The following is a 12,921-nucleotide window of genomic DNA, read 5'->3' on the forward strand; positions in this document are numbered from 1 at the left end:
CTGGTTGGTGCGGAAGACTCGAAGATGCACCGTCTCTCCTCCTCTACCTCTGGGTCATGGAGATGGGGACTCAAACTCAGGTCCTCAGCTTGTGCCACAAGCACTTTGCCCACGCTGTCCCCAGCCCCTATTTTTGAGGGTTTTCATGTAGCCCAGGCTGGCTTTAAATTCAGCCTCTTTCCTTCACCTCCCATGGGCTGGAATTTCCAGTCTGTACCACACACCCAGCTTCTGCTCCCAGACTTCTAAATGTCCACCTACTTACATACTGTTTTTTTTGTTGGCAGGGTCTTATGTAGCCCAGGCTGGCCTCAGGCTCACTGTATAGCTGAGGCTTGACCTTGTCCTCCTGAGTGGATATTCCAAGGCTGTGTGTTCACATCCAGTCTCACACATATATTTAAGCCGTAAGGTACTGAATCACTCACGAGAGGAAGGAGAACCACTGCCACCCCCTGCCTATGTCTCGGCCACAGGTCTCCAGGTGGAGTCCAACAGGAGCCTCCAAACAAGCGGTGAACTTCCTCAGTAACTGGCTTGGGTACCGTCCTGCATAAGTGCCTTTCAGAGCAAGCAGCCCAGCTTTCCTCTAAATCCCAGTCGCTGCTGATCTTCCAACGCAAGGAAAACCAAAGGATGCCACAGTGCGTGCGTGCCTGCGTGCGTGCGTGCGTGCGTGCGTGGGTGCGTGTGCTCTTCGCCTTCTCAACGCCTGTACACCTCACCTGCAGCGGAGGCTGGGGCGGAGTCAGTGGTAGAGACAGGCTCAGGGCCTGTTCTCTGTTCACTCGCCAGAGCAGGAAAGAAAAGGAAAAAGAGAGACCTGGGCAAGACTAACAGTTCGAGGTTCCATAGCTCCCTAGGTAAAGGGCGCCCTGAGCATCGGAGCTCCTCCGTCCTCAGCACCGCCCCATAAAGCAGCCATGCTGGCCATGCCTGCTTGGCTTCCCAGTGCTGCAGAGGTGGAGACAGGCAGATCCCTGGGCTTGCTGGCCAGCCTGCCTCGGCTCCTTGGCTAATTGCAGGCCAGTGAGAGACACTGTCCCAACACACACACACACACACACACACACACACACACAGACACACACACACACACACACACACACACACACGGATTGTTTGCTAGAATGATAATTCCTCATCTGATTCAAGAGCTGACAGGGGTTGTGGGTTGCCCCGGTGCCGTCTGAATCAAGGCTAGAGCGTGTGAGTGGGCACTGGAAGGGAAAGGTGGAGCTGGAGGCCTTAGAGAGTGGGAGCAGAAGGAGGAGAATGGAGGCAGAAGAGGTGGAAGGAAGATGGAGCAGAACCACGTGGCCTGGAGGAGCCGCAAGCAGCAAGGGGTCTCACAGCCGGGGAACAAATTAATATAGGGATAGATCTGCCCAGTCTAGGGATGTAGCTTATAAATATAGTAACTGGGCTGTGTGTTTCCTATACGGGCTTATTGGGGTAAGAAGTTACCCCACTACTGGGTAGCCCTGGCAGGTGTGCTGGACGCCTCCTAGGCAGAAGCGAAGCTGGCAATGAGCAGCGTTTCCATGAAAACCATTTTGCCCTGGTGACATTTGTCCGCAATCCCACACTCAGGATGGTGGCAACGAACAGAACAAGAGGTCAAGGTGAGCCTCAGCTGCACGGTAAGTGAGTTCCAGGCAGCCCGCTCCACCTAAAGCCTCGTGTCCAAGACAAACACGACAAAGCCCATCTTGCCCAGCGATTCCATCCAAACAGGAGTAAACCAGGACTCTGTTCACACGTTTTATTGACCTTCAGGAGGGGCCAGCCATGCTGATAGGTGGATTCACTGGCCCAGGTTTCCCAGGCCTTCTGCGGCATGGGAAACAGCGTCAGTGATGGTGTGGGTGACCTTCTCAGTGATGTCCTTCACCACCCTGTCCCCTGATTCTTGGGCTCTCTTTAGGGCGTCAGCGAGGGCTGTTGGGGAAGAAAGAAAAAGAAAACAGAAAATTGGGGGAGTGACCTACTGTGCCTCCAGCACGGGCGAGGCCTGCGAGGTGAGGCCATCGCATGGGGTCCACTCCGGAGCAGTACCGCCCCCTCCTCACCCCCCCCCACACACACACTAAGGGCAAAGTGCATCTGTCTGTCGCTCTAACTTGGTTTGAACCTCCATCCCACCCTGCCAACTTTCAAACCTGCTCTTCACACTAATGACTCATGGGTGGACTGGCTCCTTACACTTCCGGAAACTACTGGTTTGGATTCTCTGACTATTTTTATGTTGATTGCTATATCGAATGATTGTTTCTGTTATTTTTCAGCCTGTAGCACTCCTTTTGACTTGACTTCCGGTTTGCTTTGCTTCTTGTGTTCCCTCCCCTCACCCCTCCTAAGTAAAATAGTAAAGTTTCATGTTGACAAACTTATCTAATATTTTCTTTAGGACTGCTGGGTTGTTTTTGACATTGTTATACTAACCTCTCTCTCTCTGTGTGTGTTTTTGTTTGTTTGTTTGTTTTGTTTTGTTTTTTTGTTTTTCGAGACAGGGTTTCTCTATGTAGCCCTGGCTGTCCTGGAACTCACTCTGTAGAAGAGGCTGGCCTCGGACTCAGAAATCAGGCTGGCCTTGAACTCAGAAATCCGCCTGCCTCTGCCTCCCAAGTGCTGAGATTAAAGGCGTGCGCCACCAACGCCCATATACTAATGTCTCATGACACTTCTTTGGTCTGAATCTTTGTGTTCCCAAAATTCCATGTTGTAATCCTCCTCAAGATCGTCCCATGGGGGCTGGGGAGATGGCTCAGTGGTTAGGAGCACTGACTGCTGTTCCAGAGGTCCTGAGTTCAATTCCCAGCAACCACATGGTGGCTCACAACCATCTGTAATGGGATCTGATGCCCTCTTCTGGGGTGTCTTAAAAAAAAAAAAAAGATCTTCCCATGAAGAGGTGGGAGGTGTGGTTCTGGTTAGCTTCGTGGGGTGGATGGGGCCTCATGAGCAAGAGGGGCAAAATGCAGGAGAGGAAGTTAGTCCTGCCACGTGAGGACATGACAGGAGGGGGCCACGCATGAGCCAGCGGTCAACTTCACCAGATGCTCCTCTGCTGCTACCGGGGGGGGGGGGGGGGGTCCAGACTTCAGTACCCAGAGCAACACGTTTCTTTCTTTTCCTTATTTTGCCTCTTCATTCTTGAGTGAGGGTCTCACTCTATAGTTCAGGCTGGGCTGATGCTCGCTCTGTAACCCAGGCTAGCCTCAAACTCACAATCGTCCATACTCTACCCGCTGTTACAGAAACAGTGAATTCTGCTCTTTATGAACCGATGAATTCCTGGCATTTCATGCTCATGCTGTTAGCGTAAACAATTACAGCCTAACAGTTTAATATATACATATGTTTAAATGCAAGTCCTTCTTCCCGCTGGACTTCCTGGGTTGTAGAGAGGACATGATGATGTGTTTTGGACCCTGCTCTATCCGTGACGTAGCACATAAAGTTTTATATAAATACATATTTGAATACATGATGGTCTGGTTTAAATGCTCTGTCCCTGGGCGCTGCCAGGTCCCTTTTTTGCGGTATTGTCTTCTTAATATTCCGCAGAAAAAACAGCCTGGCCGGAGCCCCAACCCAAGGTACAACCTACAGATAATTGCAGCCAGCTGAGCAGGTGCTGCATCTGGGGCAGGGCTGGGTCTAGTTGAGCAAGAAAAGGATTAAGGCTCGCACTAGGGCTTCCTTCCTCCCCCCTTCCTGTCTCCCGCCTGCCTGCTTCATTCTCTCCCTCCCTACTAGCCTCTGTTCCCATCCTGGGGACGCAACCTCTTCACTTAGGTAAGTGCACTACCCGTGGAGCTACACCCAGCCCTCTGTCGTTCCTACCCCCTTCTCTCCTTCTTTCCCCCTCCCCTATCTCGCATCTCCAAACAACCTCAGCCTTACCCTTCTCTCCAGCCTCCTTGGCATGGCCCACCACCTCAGTCACCACCTCCTCCACTGCATGAACTGAAAAGAGAGAACAAATTCAGAGTGAAGGTTTATGTAAGCCCACTTCCCTCACGAAGGCCTGCCTGGGTGCCTCTAGACAAGAAGGCAAGAGCCAGGTGGCAGTGGCACACCTGTAATCCCAGCAGGATTCTGGGAGGCAGAGGCAGGCGGATTTCTGAGTTCAAGGCCAGCCTGGTCTACAGAGTGAGTTCCAGGACAGCCAGGGCTACACAGGGAAACCCTGTCTCAAAAAAACCAAATCCAAAAAACAATAAGGTAAGACTCTGGTATCCCGCCACCAGTCATGACAGACAACTTAAAAGAACCCCCTGACTGCCTCACTTCATAGACTCTCAAGACCCCGGGCTGCTGGAAATGTGTAGAGCCCTCCATGCCGCTCCCCTCAGCCAGGAAGGGCATGGATACCTAGAACAGCCTTCTGCCAGCTGGAGGCCTGAGCCAAAGTGGGTTTGTTGGCCAGGAAGAGCTGCCTGGCCGACTTCAGGCACCCCTGGACACCCCCAGAGAAGCTAAGCTCCTCAAGGCAGCCCCTTCCTGGAAGAAGGTAGCCCCACCCACCTCCAGGTTCTGGAGGGGTTTGTGGGAGCATGCTTGAACCCAAATTTCAGAGATAGGACTGCTTCTAATACCATCTTCCACTGCTGTGTCCCTCACAACTCTGAAGGCTGGAAGATTAAGAAGAGGGTCAGGGGCTGGAGAGATGGCTCAACGGTTAAGAGTACTGACTGCTCTGTCCAGAGATCCTGAGTTCAAATCCCAGTAACTACATGGTGGCGTATATCTATCTGTAATGGGATCTGATGCCCTCTTCTGGTGTGTCTGAAAGAGTTACAATAAATAAATAATTTAAGAAGGAGAAGGAGGAAGAAGGGGGGAGGAAAAAGAGGAGGAGGAGGAAGGAAAAGGAGGAAAAGGAGGAGGAGGAGGAGGAGGAGGAGGAGGAGGAAGAGGTCAGATTCAGCTCTCCAGCTGCTGGATTAAGAATGAAGTAAGTGTTGATGTGTCTGTCACAGCCATTTCCAAAAAGACTGCCAACTTGACACAGGTGTTTATCTAAGTAGGACTCATATGAACATGCACCAACAGACCTTGGCTGGCAGAACCATGTCCTAGGTTCTTAGAAGAAATAGAAAGGTCCTTTTAGACTTTGAGCAGGATCAGACTCTACGGTTTCATAATAAAAGAACCTTTGAATCTTTAAAGTATGGTGAAAATGAAAATCCACCCTCCTATTTTACTGTATAAAGTGATCAAACTAGGCAGGATTTTTTTGTTTTGTTTTGCTTTACAGTTCTTGCAAAAATCCAGGGCCTTGCATAGACAAATGTTCTACCACCAAGCCACAGCTTCAGGCCCTGAATTGAGAAAAACTAACATAAATGGTACTCTGGGCTTCCAGAAAGAAGGACCCAAGCCACCTGCACCTGGCTTCTGCTTGTCTTCCAGAGCCTCCTCTGGGTTGGTCTCCTCCTGACCTCCAAGCGAGTTCAGCCTGGGTCATGCAGCAAATTCCCAGTACGGAGGCTGCTTGGGCAGTGACTTTTTTCTGAGAAACTCTGCCAGCCTCTGTGTCCCCAACTTTGCTATCTCCTGGTGGGGGGCCAAGCATCCTGATGGGCCTCAGCCTCAGCCCACCCAAAGACCCTTTCCTGCCTGCTAGAATCAGCTCTCAACAGACCCAGTCGCCCACCGCCAGCTTCTGGGCAGATAGAAAGCCCGGGCCCTTACCTGCTCCCTCAGTGGCTTTCTCAGTGCGGTGGGCCAGGCCCTCGGCCGCCAGCTTCCCCAAGCCTCCCAGCATCTCGAAGCAGCAGACAGTGACAGGTAACACACCTCAACTGGAAGAGCGTGCTTTTATATATGCCGTCCACAGCCTGCCAGGCTCCAGGGCACCAAGCCCTTGCCCGGCCAGTAGTAGGCTGAGAGGATGAGTCAGTTGAGAGCCTGGGTGGGGCTACCCCAGGACTGTGTACAACCCTTCTTTCAACGAGCCCCCACCCTGGGAAGCAGAGATAAAAAAGGCAGAATCAGAGAGGTCAGCCTGAACAGGTCTGGTTCCCAGGGCAAGGAGCCCAAATGTTCTGTGAGAGGACAGCACTTGGGAGCAACAGTTCTGCTCCATCCTAGCTGGGATCTAAGCTCTCTAAATCTGGGTACTGATGTGTACCTGATGACACGGCCTCTGGGCTGCCTGTCAGGGGCCCCACTGTGGCCTAGTCAGGCTTAGAAAGCATAGCTCCAAAGCCCCTGAGGTCAGACTTGTCCCATGCCAAGGACCCTGCCCCAGCAGAACAGCCTTGCAGACTCTCCTGGACAGGAGGCTCAGCGTGTTGCCTGACTGTCTGGAGGGGACAGCATTGACCATGTGGTCATCCTTGCTTGGTCAGCTGATTTTTACTCCTCCCGGCTCCCGGGTTACCAGGACTGGGGCAGCCAGAATGTGGGAGCATTCTGGCCATTTTGTACCTTGGGGTGTAGCTTCTAGGGAAGGTCTGTGAGTTTAGCAGTAAATAGCCACTTACTCCCCATATCCTAGACAGCGAGGCAGAAGACTCCAATGCCACTCTAACTAGAATTCCCCCAAGGGGCAGTTCTACAGCTTCCTGATGTGTCAGATGCAGAGGGTCAAGCTGCCTCCCTCATTACTCAGGATAGACAGATTCCTCAAGCTGCATTCCACATGTTCCCTCCCTTAATCACTAGTCCAAGCAAAGCCTCAGTTTCTTCATCTATAAAATGGGATAGCTATGCCTTCCTGGCTGTGTCATCGACAGTCATTGGGACAAGTACACAAGCTCTTGCAAATACCTGTTCCCTCCTGCTCATCAAAGGAGTTCCTCTAGGCAGTAGGCCCTGCTTGCTACGGCAGGGGGCCAAGGTGCAGCTGGGATGTTAGACCCCTTGGAACTAAAGAGCTGAAAGATACTCCACTGGCCTAGGGCCAGTGCCAGAAGGTCTTCCAAGGTTCCCATTCGTGTAATCTAGACTACGGCTAAGGCCTCCTCCCTGTGAAGCCCCTCTCATCCCTCAAACCCGCCCTGCTAGGTATGACAGGAGTTAATTAGTGTTTACCAGACCAAGGGCCCTCATAGCCCATGCCCTTTAGAGCTAGGCCCTCTCACATTCCTGTGTGGTGTTGGCAGGCCCTGGGCTGTGGCTAAAGGATGCTGTAGGCAGCAGGACCTCCAGTCACAAGGCCAAGCCCCATTCATATCGTTGCTATCCCCTTGGGGTAGACATGGACAGACACGTGGTTTGGAAGAGCCCTTCTTAAGAAAAAGAAGGCCTGGGACATGATGACTCAGTGGGTAGAGCACTTGCCACATAAGCCAAAGGGCCTGAGTTCAAATCCCCTGGATCTGCATAAAGCCAGCTTCAGTAGGGAGTGTCCGCAACCCTACAACTGGTACGGGAAGATGGGAGGCGAAGGCAGGAGAAGCCCAGGAGGCTTGTAGACCAGCCTGGTGTGGACAGTGGGGAAATTAAGGGGCTGTCTCAAACAAGGTGGGGGATGAGGGCTGATACCTTATGTTGTCCTCTGACCACGCAAGCGTCACAGCACATATATGCCTACTGCCTTCATATACACAATGTACACACACAAAGACATTTTAAAACAAAGAAAAGAACAAAAGAATGTGATTTTTGCTACTTGTACAAGTGGATATACGTATATGTGTGTGTACATATATATGTAAATATATGCATGTATACACATAATACATATATGTATACATACATACATACATACATACATTTTCTCATGCACGGCTGTGAAAATGGCCGTGAAAGTGAGGTCCCTGGAACTCAAGTAGGTCCAGTCCTCCCTATCTTTCCCCACTTAAGACAAAGTTCTGAGTATCCCGTCCACTTGGGTGTCAGGCTGGGAAAGGAGTGTACTGATGGAGGTGGGGCTTCAAAATGCATGGACATACTTCAGGAACCACCAAAGGCCCTGTTTCCATCGCGGATGCATGTGACCCCTACTCTCATGAGGGTCTTCTCTTGCTATCCCCCGTCAGGTTTAGAATGGCTCTGGACACCTCCCTATAGACCTCCACCTAGTTCTCAGCTTGGTTCTTCTCTCTGAAGCTCCAACTAGGCCCCAACAGATCCTTGTCAAATGTCAGCCCACACAGCCCAAGGCGCTGTTCCTTTCCCCTGCCCTTCAGGCCCCGCTGCCCAGGGACGCTGCTCTTTTTAGGACACCGTTTCTGGGTGAGCACTCCAGTGATGTCACACTACTACCCTTTGCCCAGACACACACCCACCAAATGCCTGGCCAGGAAAAATAGAAGGACTAGGAGAGGCCAAACAGTCCAGAGATGGACTTAGTTCCCTGACCCTATGGCTCTGGCCCTGGTCCAGTCTTACTGGTCATTCGGCTCCAACTGTGACCTGTTCCCTGTTCTCCCAAGTCACCCTGAGAGTCCTGGAAGGTCCTCTGTGCTCTCCCTTTAGACTCCTGAGACTGGATCCCTTTCTAGCCAAAGATTCTCCTAACCATGACGGATCTTGGACTGTGTCACTGGACAGCGTTCCTTGCCCGCTTGAGGCTGAAGATGCCTCAGGTGGGGGTCTGCCCTCCATTGCCCCATCTTGGAAGACACTCCAGGGGAGCAACCCTTGGACACTGACGCCCAGGCAAGCCAGTCCTGAGCCAGCAGACCAAGTCCGGTCTTCCCTTGCTCAGGGAGAATCTGGCTTTGACAGGAGTGAACTAATTTTCCAAGGAGAATTTGCTCAGCAACCCAGTTTGGCAAAGGACCCGCTGGCTGAATCATCAAGTCAAGGAAAGCTGATTTTTTAAATACCAATTGCCAACTTAGCAAACACCGGTGCTCTTTTTAAAATGTTTACTTCGGGTGGCTAAAGACGTAGGCTGTCTCATGTCTGACTGTCTCAAACATCCCAAGGATGGCCGTCCATCCTGCCTCTGCTGCCTCACAATTCAGCTCACAGATCTGAGTTTGTACTGTACACTGTACCCACAAATCCTGCACACACTGAGTCCCCCCCAGCCATAGCAGAGCCTTGTTCATCCAGACTCTTATAGACCTGGCTTGTGGGTCACCAAAGGAAGCTATGCCCAACAGGCTGGATGTCCGCGAGACTCCTGGAAAGGAACCATTCACAGGGGCAAACAGTAAGCGACAGTGGGACACCAATCATCAGGGATTACGGCAACTATCATCTTTCTGGCTATCTCAGAGGGGCATGAGATCCCTGTCTCCTGGGGCTGGGGCTGTGGAAGACTCAAGGGACAGAAGCTGCAGCCACATCCGAGAAACACGGCCACTTCCAAACCATGTACAAGGAGACAGATGGAAAAATAGCTACCTCTTCAGCTTCCAACCGTCATCTTCCCTCTGACTAGTTCCAGTCAGGCTCAGAGCCAGGAGACCAGGTAATGCAGGCCAGGGTGAGCTGGTAGAGAGTGGGTGTGGCGGGGGATCAAAATACCAGCTTATCCTTCCAGAAACAGTGGCTTAATTCTAAATTGCCTCTCTTTCCTCCTTAGAATGGTGTGGAACAACAAAAGAAAGAAAACAAATCCGGTCATCAAGCTTAATTTCAGAGTCGGTACCACTGCCGTGAAGCCGCCGTGGCGGTGAGTCATTGGAATACTGAAACCAGGAAGATATAATCCCGACTCCTCCTGCTGCAGACCCAAAGGAAACGGAAGGGGTCTCTATATCCATACCCCTATGTTCTCTGCAGCATTAACAGTAGCCAAGATTTGGAAACAGCCAGATGTTCATCTACGAAGAGTGACTCAGCTGTAATGCTGCATGTCTGCAATCCCGAACTTGGGAAGCAGAAGCAGGAATATCAGGAGTTCAAAGTCAGCCTCAGCTACATGAGTTGAGGCTAGCACAGGCTACGTGAGACCCTGTCTCAAGAGAAAGAAAGAAACAAACAAAACCAACCAACTAAACAATACCAAGCAGCAAAAAGTGGCTAACAGGAGTTCACTATGAATGCACAACACAGTATTAATCCGGCTTGAGAGAGCAAGCAGGCTTTGCCATTTGCAGTAACACAGGCATTCTGCTAAGTGAAACAAAGTGTAGACAGACAAATGTTGAATGATCTCACCTATATGTTTAGTCTACAAAAGACAAATCCACAGAGGCAGAGAGTATTGACTCAGGGATGGGAGGAAGGAAAGGCACACTGAAGAAATGCACAGGTCTGTGCCAGCCCTGTGGCTCAGGTGGGAGAGTGCCTACCCAGCATGCATGAAGCCCTGAGTTCAATTCCCAGCTCAGGATAAATCAGATGTGGTGGCTCACACCTCTAATCTCAGCACCTAGGACTCAGGTACAGGCATGATGATTACACATTCAAGGCCACCCTCGCCTGAATGAGGAGCTCCTGGCCAGCCCACAAGTCCCTGTTTAAAAAAGCCAACCAGACAACCAGATTACCTTCCCACCTAGGCAGGGCTACAGAACCCTGTGGAATAATTAGTGAGCAGGAGGTTACTCCAGGTTGCCTCTTTGTGGAAGGATTATTAGGTAGAGGACCTTCATTGTCTAGCTAATTGAAACAGGCCTATTTGGTAACTCTGCAGTTTCTTAGTCCAGTCCTCTGGGAGGGACTCCATTTTGTTTTGGGTTTTTTTGTTTATTTGATTTTGTTTTTTTGAGACAGTGTCTTTCTTCATAGCTTGAGCTGTCCTGGAACTCACTATGAAGACCTCCCCCCACTTCCCACCCAGACCCTGCCTGCACCTCTGCCTTCCGAATGCTGGAATCAAAGACAGGGAGCACCACACCAGGCCCTCCAGTAATTTTTAACCTTGTCTTTGCAGGGAGTTTACTTCGAAACAAGGCTTCCTCCTGTAGCATGTATTTGACAAGATCAACAAACACCATTAACACTTAATATTCCCCACAGTCCCAGTACAGGTTGAGTGTTTCCAGGATTTGCAAATCCTCACAGATTTGCAGATGAGGCAAGATAAGGTCATTTTTATTTAGAGTGGGGTGATATTGCAGATTAAGGGGGAAGGGCTACGGTTCAAATAGAATGTGGTCCACAGGAATGAAAATACTCAAGTGGGAGGGGGGTGCTGGAGAGATGGCTCAGAGGTTAAGAGCTCCAGCTCTTCCAGAGGTCCTGAGTTCAATTCCCAGCAACTGCGTGGTGGCTCACAACCGGGATGGGATCCCGTGCCTTCCTCTGCTGTGTCTGAAGAGAGCAATCGTGTACTCACATACATAAGATAGATAAATCTTTTAAAAAAGACGGATTTCTGAGTTCGAGGTCAGCCTGGTCTACAGAGTGAGTTCCAGGACAGCCAGGGCTATACAGAGAAACCCTGTCTTGAAAAAACCAAAAAACAAAACAAAACAAAGCAAAACAAAAAAGAAAGAAAGAAAGAAAGAAAGAAAGAAAGAAAGAAAGAAAGAAAGAAAGAAAGAAAGAAAGAAAGAAAGAAAGAAGATACTCAAGGTTCCCACTCATTGTTTGGGGACCCCTCCCTTTTATGGGGTTCAAGAGAAAGAGGGCTGGCTTCTTGTTACTTCTTTCTACTTTAGACACGTTAGGCCTTATGTTCATTTTTCTTACTGAACACATCCTTCCCCATAATGCATCTGATTTTAATTATCTGCCCACCCAATTATACAGCAGCAGAAAATGATAACTAAGGAATTGTCCTGAAAAGGTTACTAAAGGGCACGACTCTGCCTCACTCACTGCACAGACACTCAAAACTCGGGCCAGACGGACCTTTGTATTCTTCATACCTGGATAGGATAGAAATTGTCTAAATGTGATTGTTGCTGAGGGTAGGGAAACCTAAACTGTTGTTTCAGAGATGCGGGTTCATGTAGCCAGATGCAGGTGGAGGTCAAGGGGCTCTGAGGTTGGTAAGTGAATTTGGAGAGGGGTCGGTGTGTACACTGGAGAAGCAGGTGAAGGAGCTAGGCTGTCAAGTGTGTTATTACAAGAGGAGGGAGTACGTGCATAGGCAAAACAAAACGAGGGCATGGAGTGGGGGGGTAGGGGTCGAGATGGGGGGTGGGGGCGTGTTGAGACCAAAGAAATTATCTCCTGTGCCTGCCAGGCTCATTAAAAACTACCCAGGCCTTTATTTCCAGCTGCTACATAAGAGGCCTCCCTAGGACACCAAATCCCCACCAGCAAGCATGGGCACCTTAGTGAGACTTCCTGTCTCAAGATAAAGGGGCCGCTGGTGGAGAGGCTGTGCCTAGCTAGCATGGAGGGCATAGGTACACAGCCCTTCCTGACCAAAATCCGTATATTTCTTTTATGTGTTGTGAGTGTTTGTCCTGCATGGATCTGCCTGTATATATACTATGCGTATGCCGTGCCCTTGGCGGTCACTAAAGGGCTCTGGATCCCCTGGACTGGAATTGCACTGGAGGCCCCATGAGGTACTGGGAACCAAACCCAGGTGGTCTACAAGAGCAGCGACTGCAGAGGCACCTCTCTATACCCGCACCTTTCCTTCTTAACTTTTAATATCTTTAAAAGTAGAAAGTCCCAGCTGGGTGTTGGTGATGGCAGTGGCGGTGTTGGTGGTGGTGGTGGTGGTGGCAGTGGCGGTGGCGGTAGCGGTGGCGGTGGCGGTGGTGGTGGTGGTGGTACACATCTTTAATCCCAGCACTAGAAAGTCAAAGACAGGTGGATTTCTGGGAGCTCAAGACCAGTCTAACCTACAGAGTGAATCTAGGACATCCAGGGCTGCACAGAAAAAAAAACCTGTCTCAAAACAAACAAAAAAGCAAGCAAGCAAACATGCCATGCCTGCTGGGATCTTATAAATCTTTGTGGGCCCTTTACCCAGGTGCAGATACTGCATCTCAGATCCCAGATAGCTTATCAGTGTTTCCGCCCTGAAAACAGTTCTGGAGGAACAACTTCAACCAATCAAGAAGCAGTGAAAACATTTCAGCCTCTTGGAGGGTCGGG

The 12,921-nt window shown here is 50.5% G+C and overlaps 1 protein-coding gene across 1 annotated transcript; it reads right to left on the reverse strand.

The window, feature by feature from the left end:
• Nucleotides 1–1,751: 1,751 nt before the first annotated feature.
• Nucleotides 1,752–5,930, reverse strand: Fam25a (family with sequence similarity 25 member A). Its single transcript, XM_052190177.1, has 3 exons — nucleotides 5,704–5,930; nucleotides 3,910–3,972; nucleotides 1,752–1,941 (listed from the first exon to the last, which is right to left on the reverse strand). Exons 1-3 carry the CDS (start codon nucleotides 5,774–5,776, stop codon nucleotides 1,808–1,810), a joined length of 270 nt encoding a protein of 89 aa, XP_052046137.1. The 5' UTR covers nucleotides 5,777–5,930; the 3' UTR covers nucleotides 1,752–1,807.
• Nucleotides 5,931–12,921: the final 6,991 nt, after the last annotated feature.

This window comes from Apodemus sylvaticus, chromosome 8 (assembly GCF_947179515.1).
Source record: "Apodemus sylvaticus chromosome 8, mApoSyl1.1, whole genome shotgun sequence".
Lineage (NCBI taxonomy): Eukaryota > Metazoa > Chordata > Mammalia > Rodentia > Muridae > Apodemus > Apodemus sylvaticus.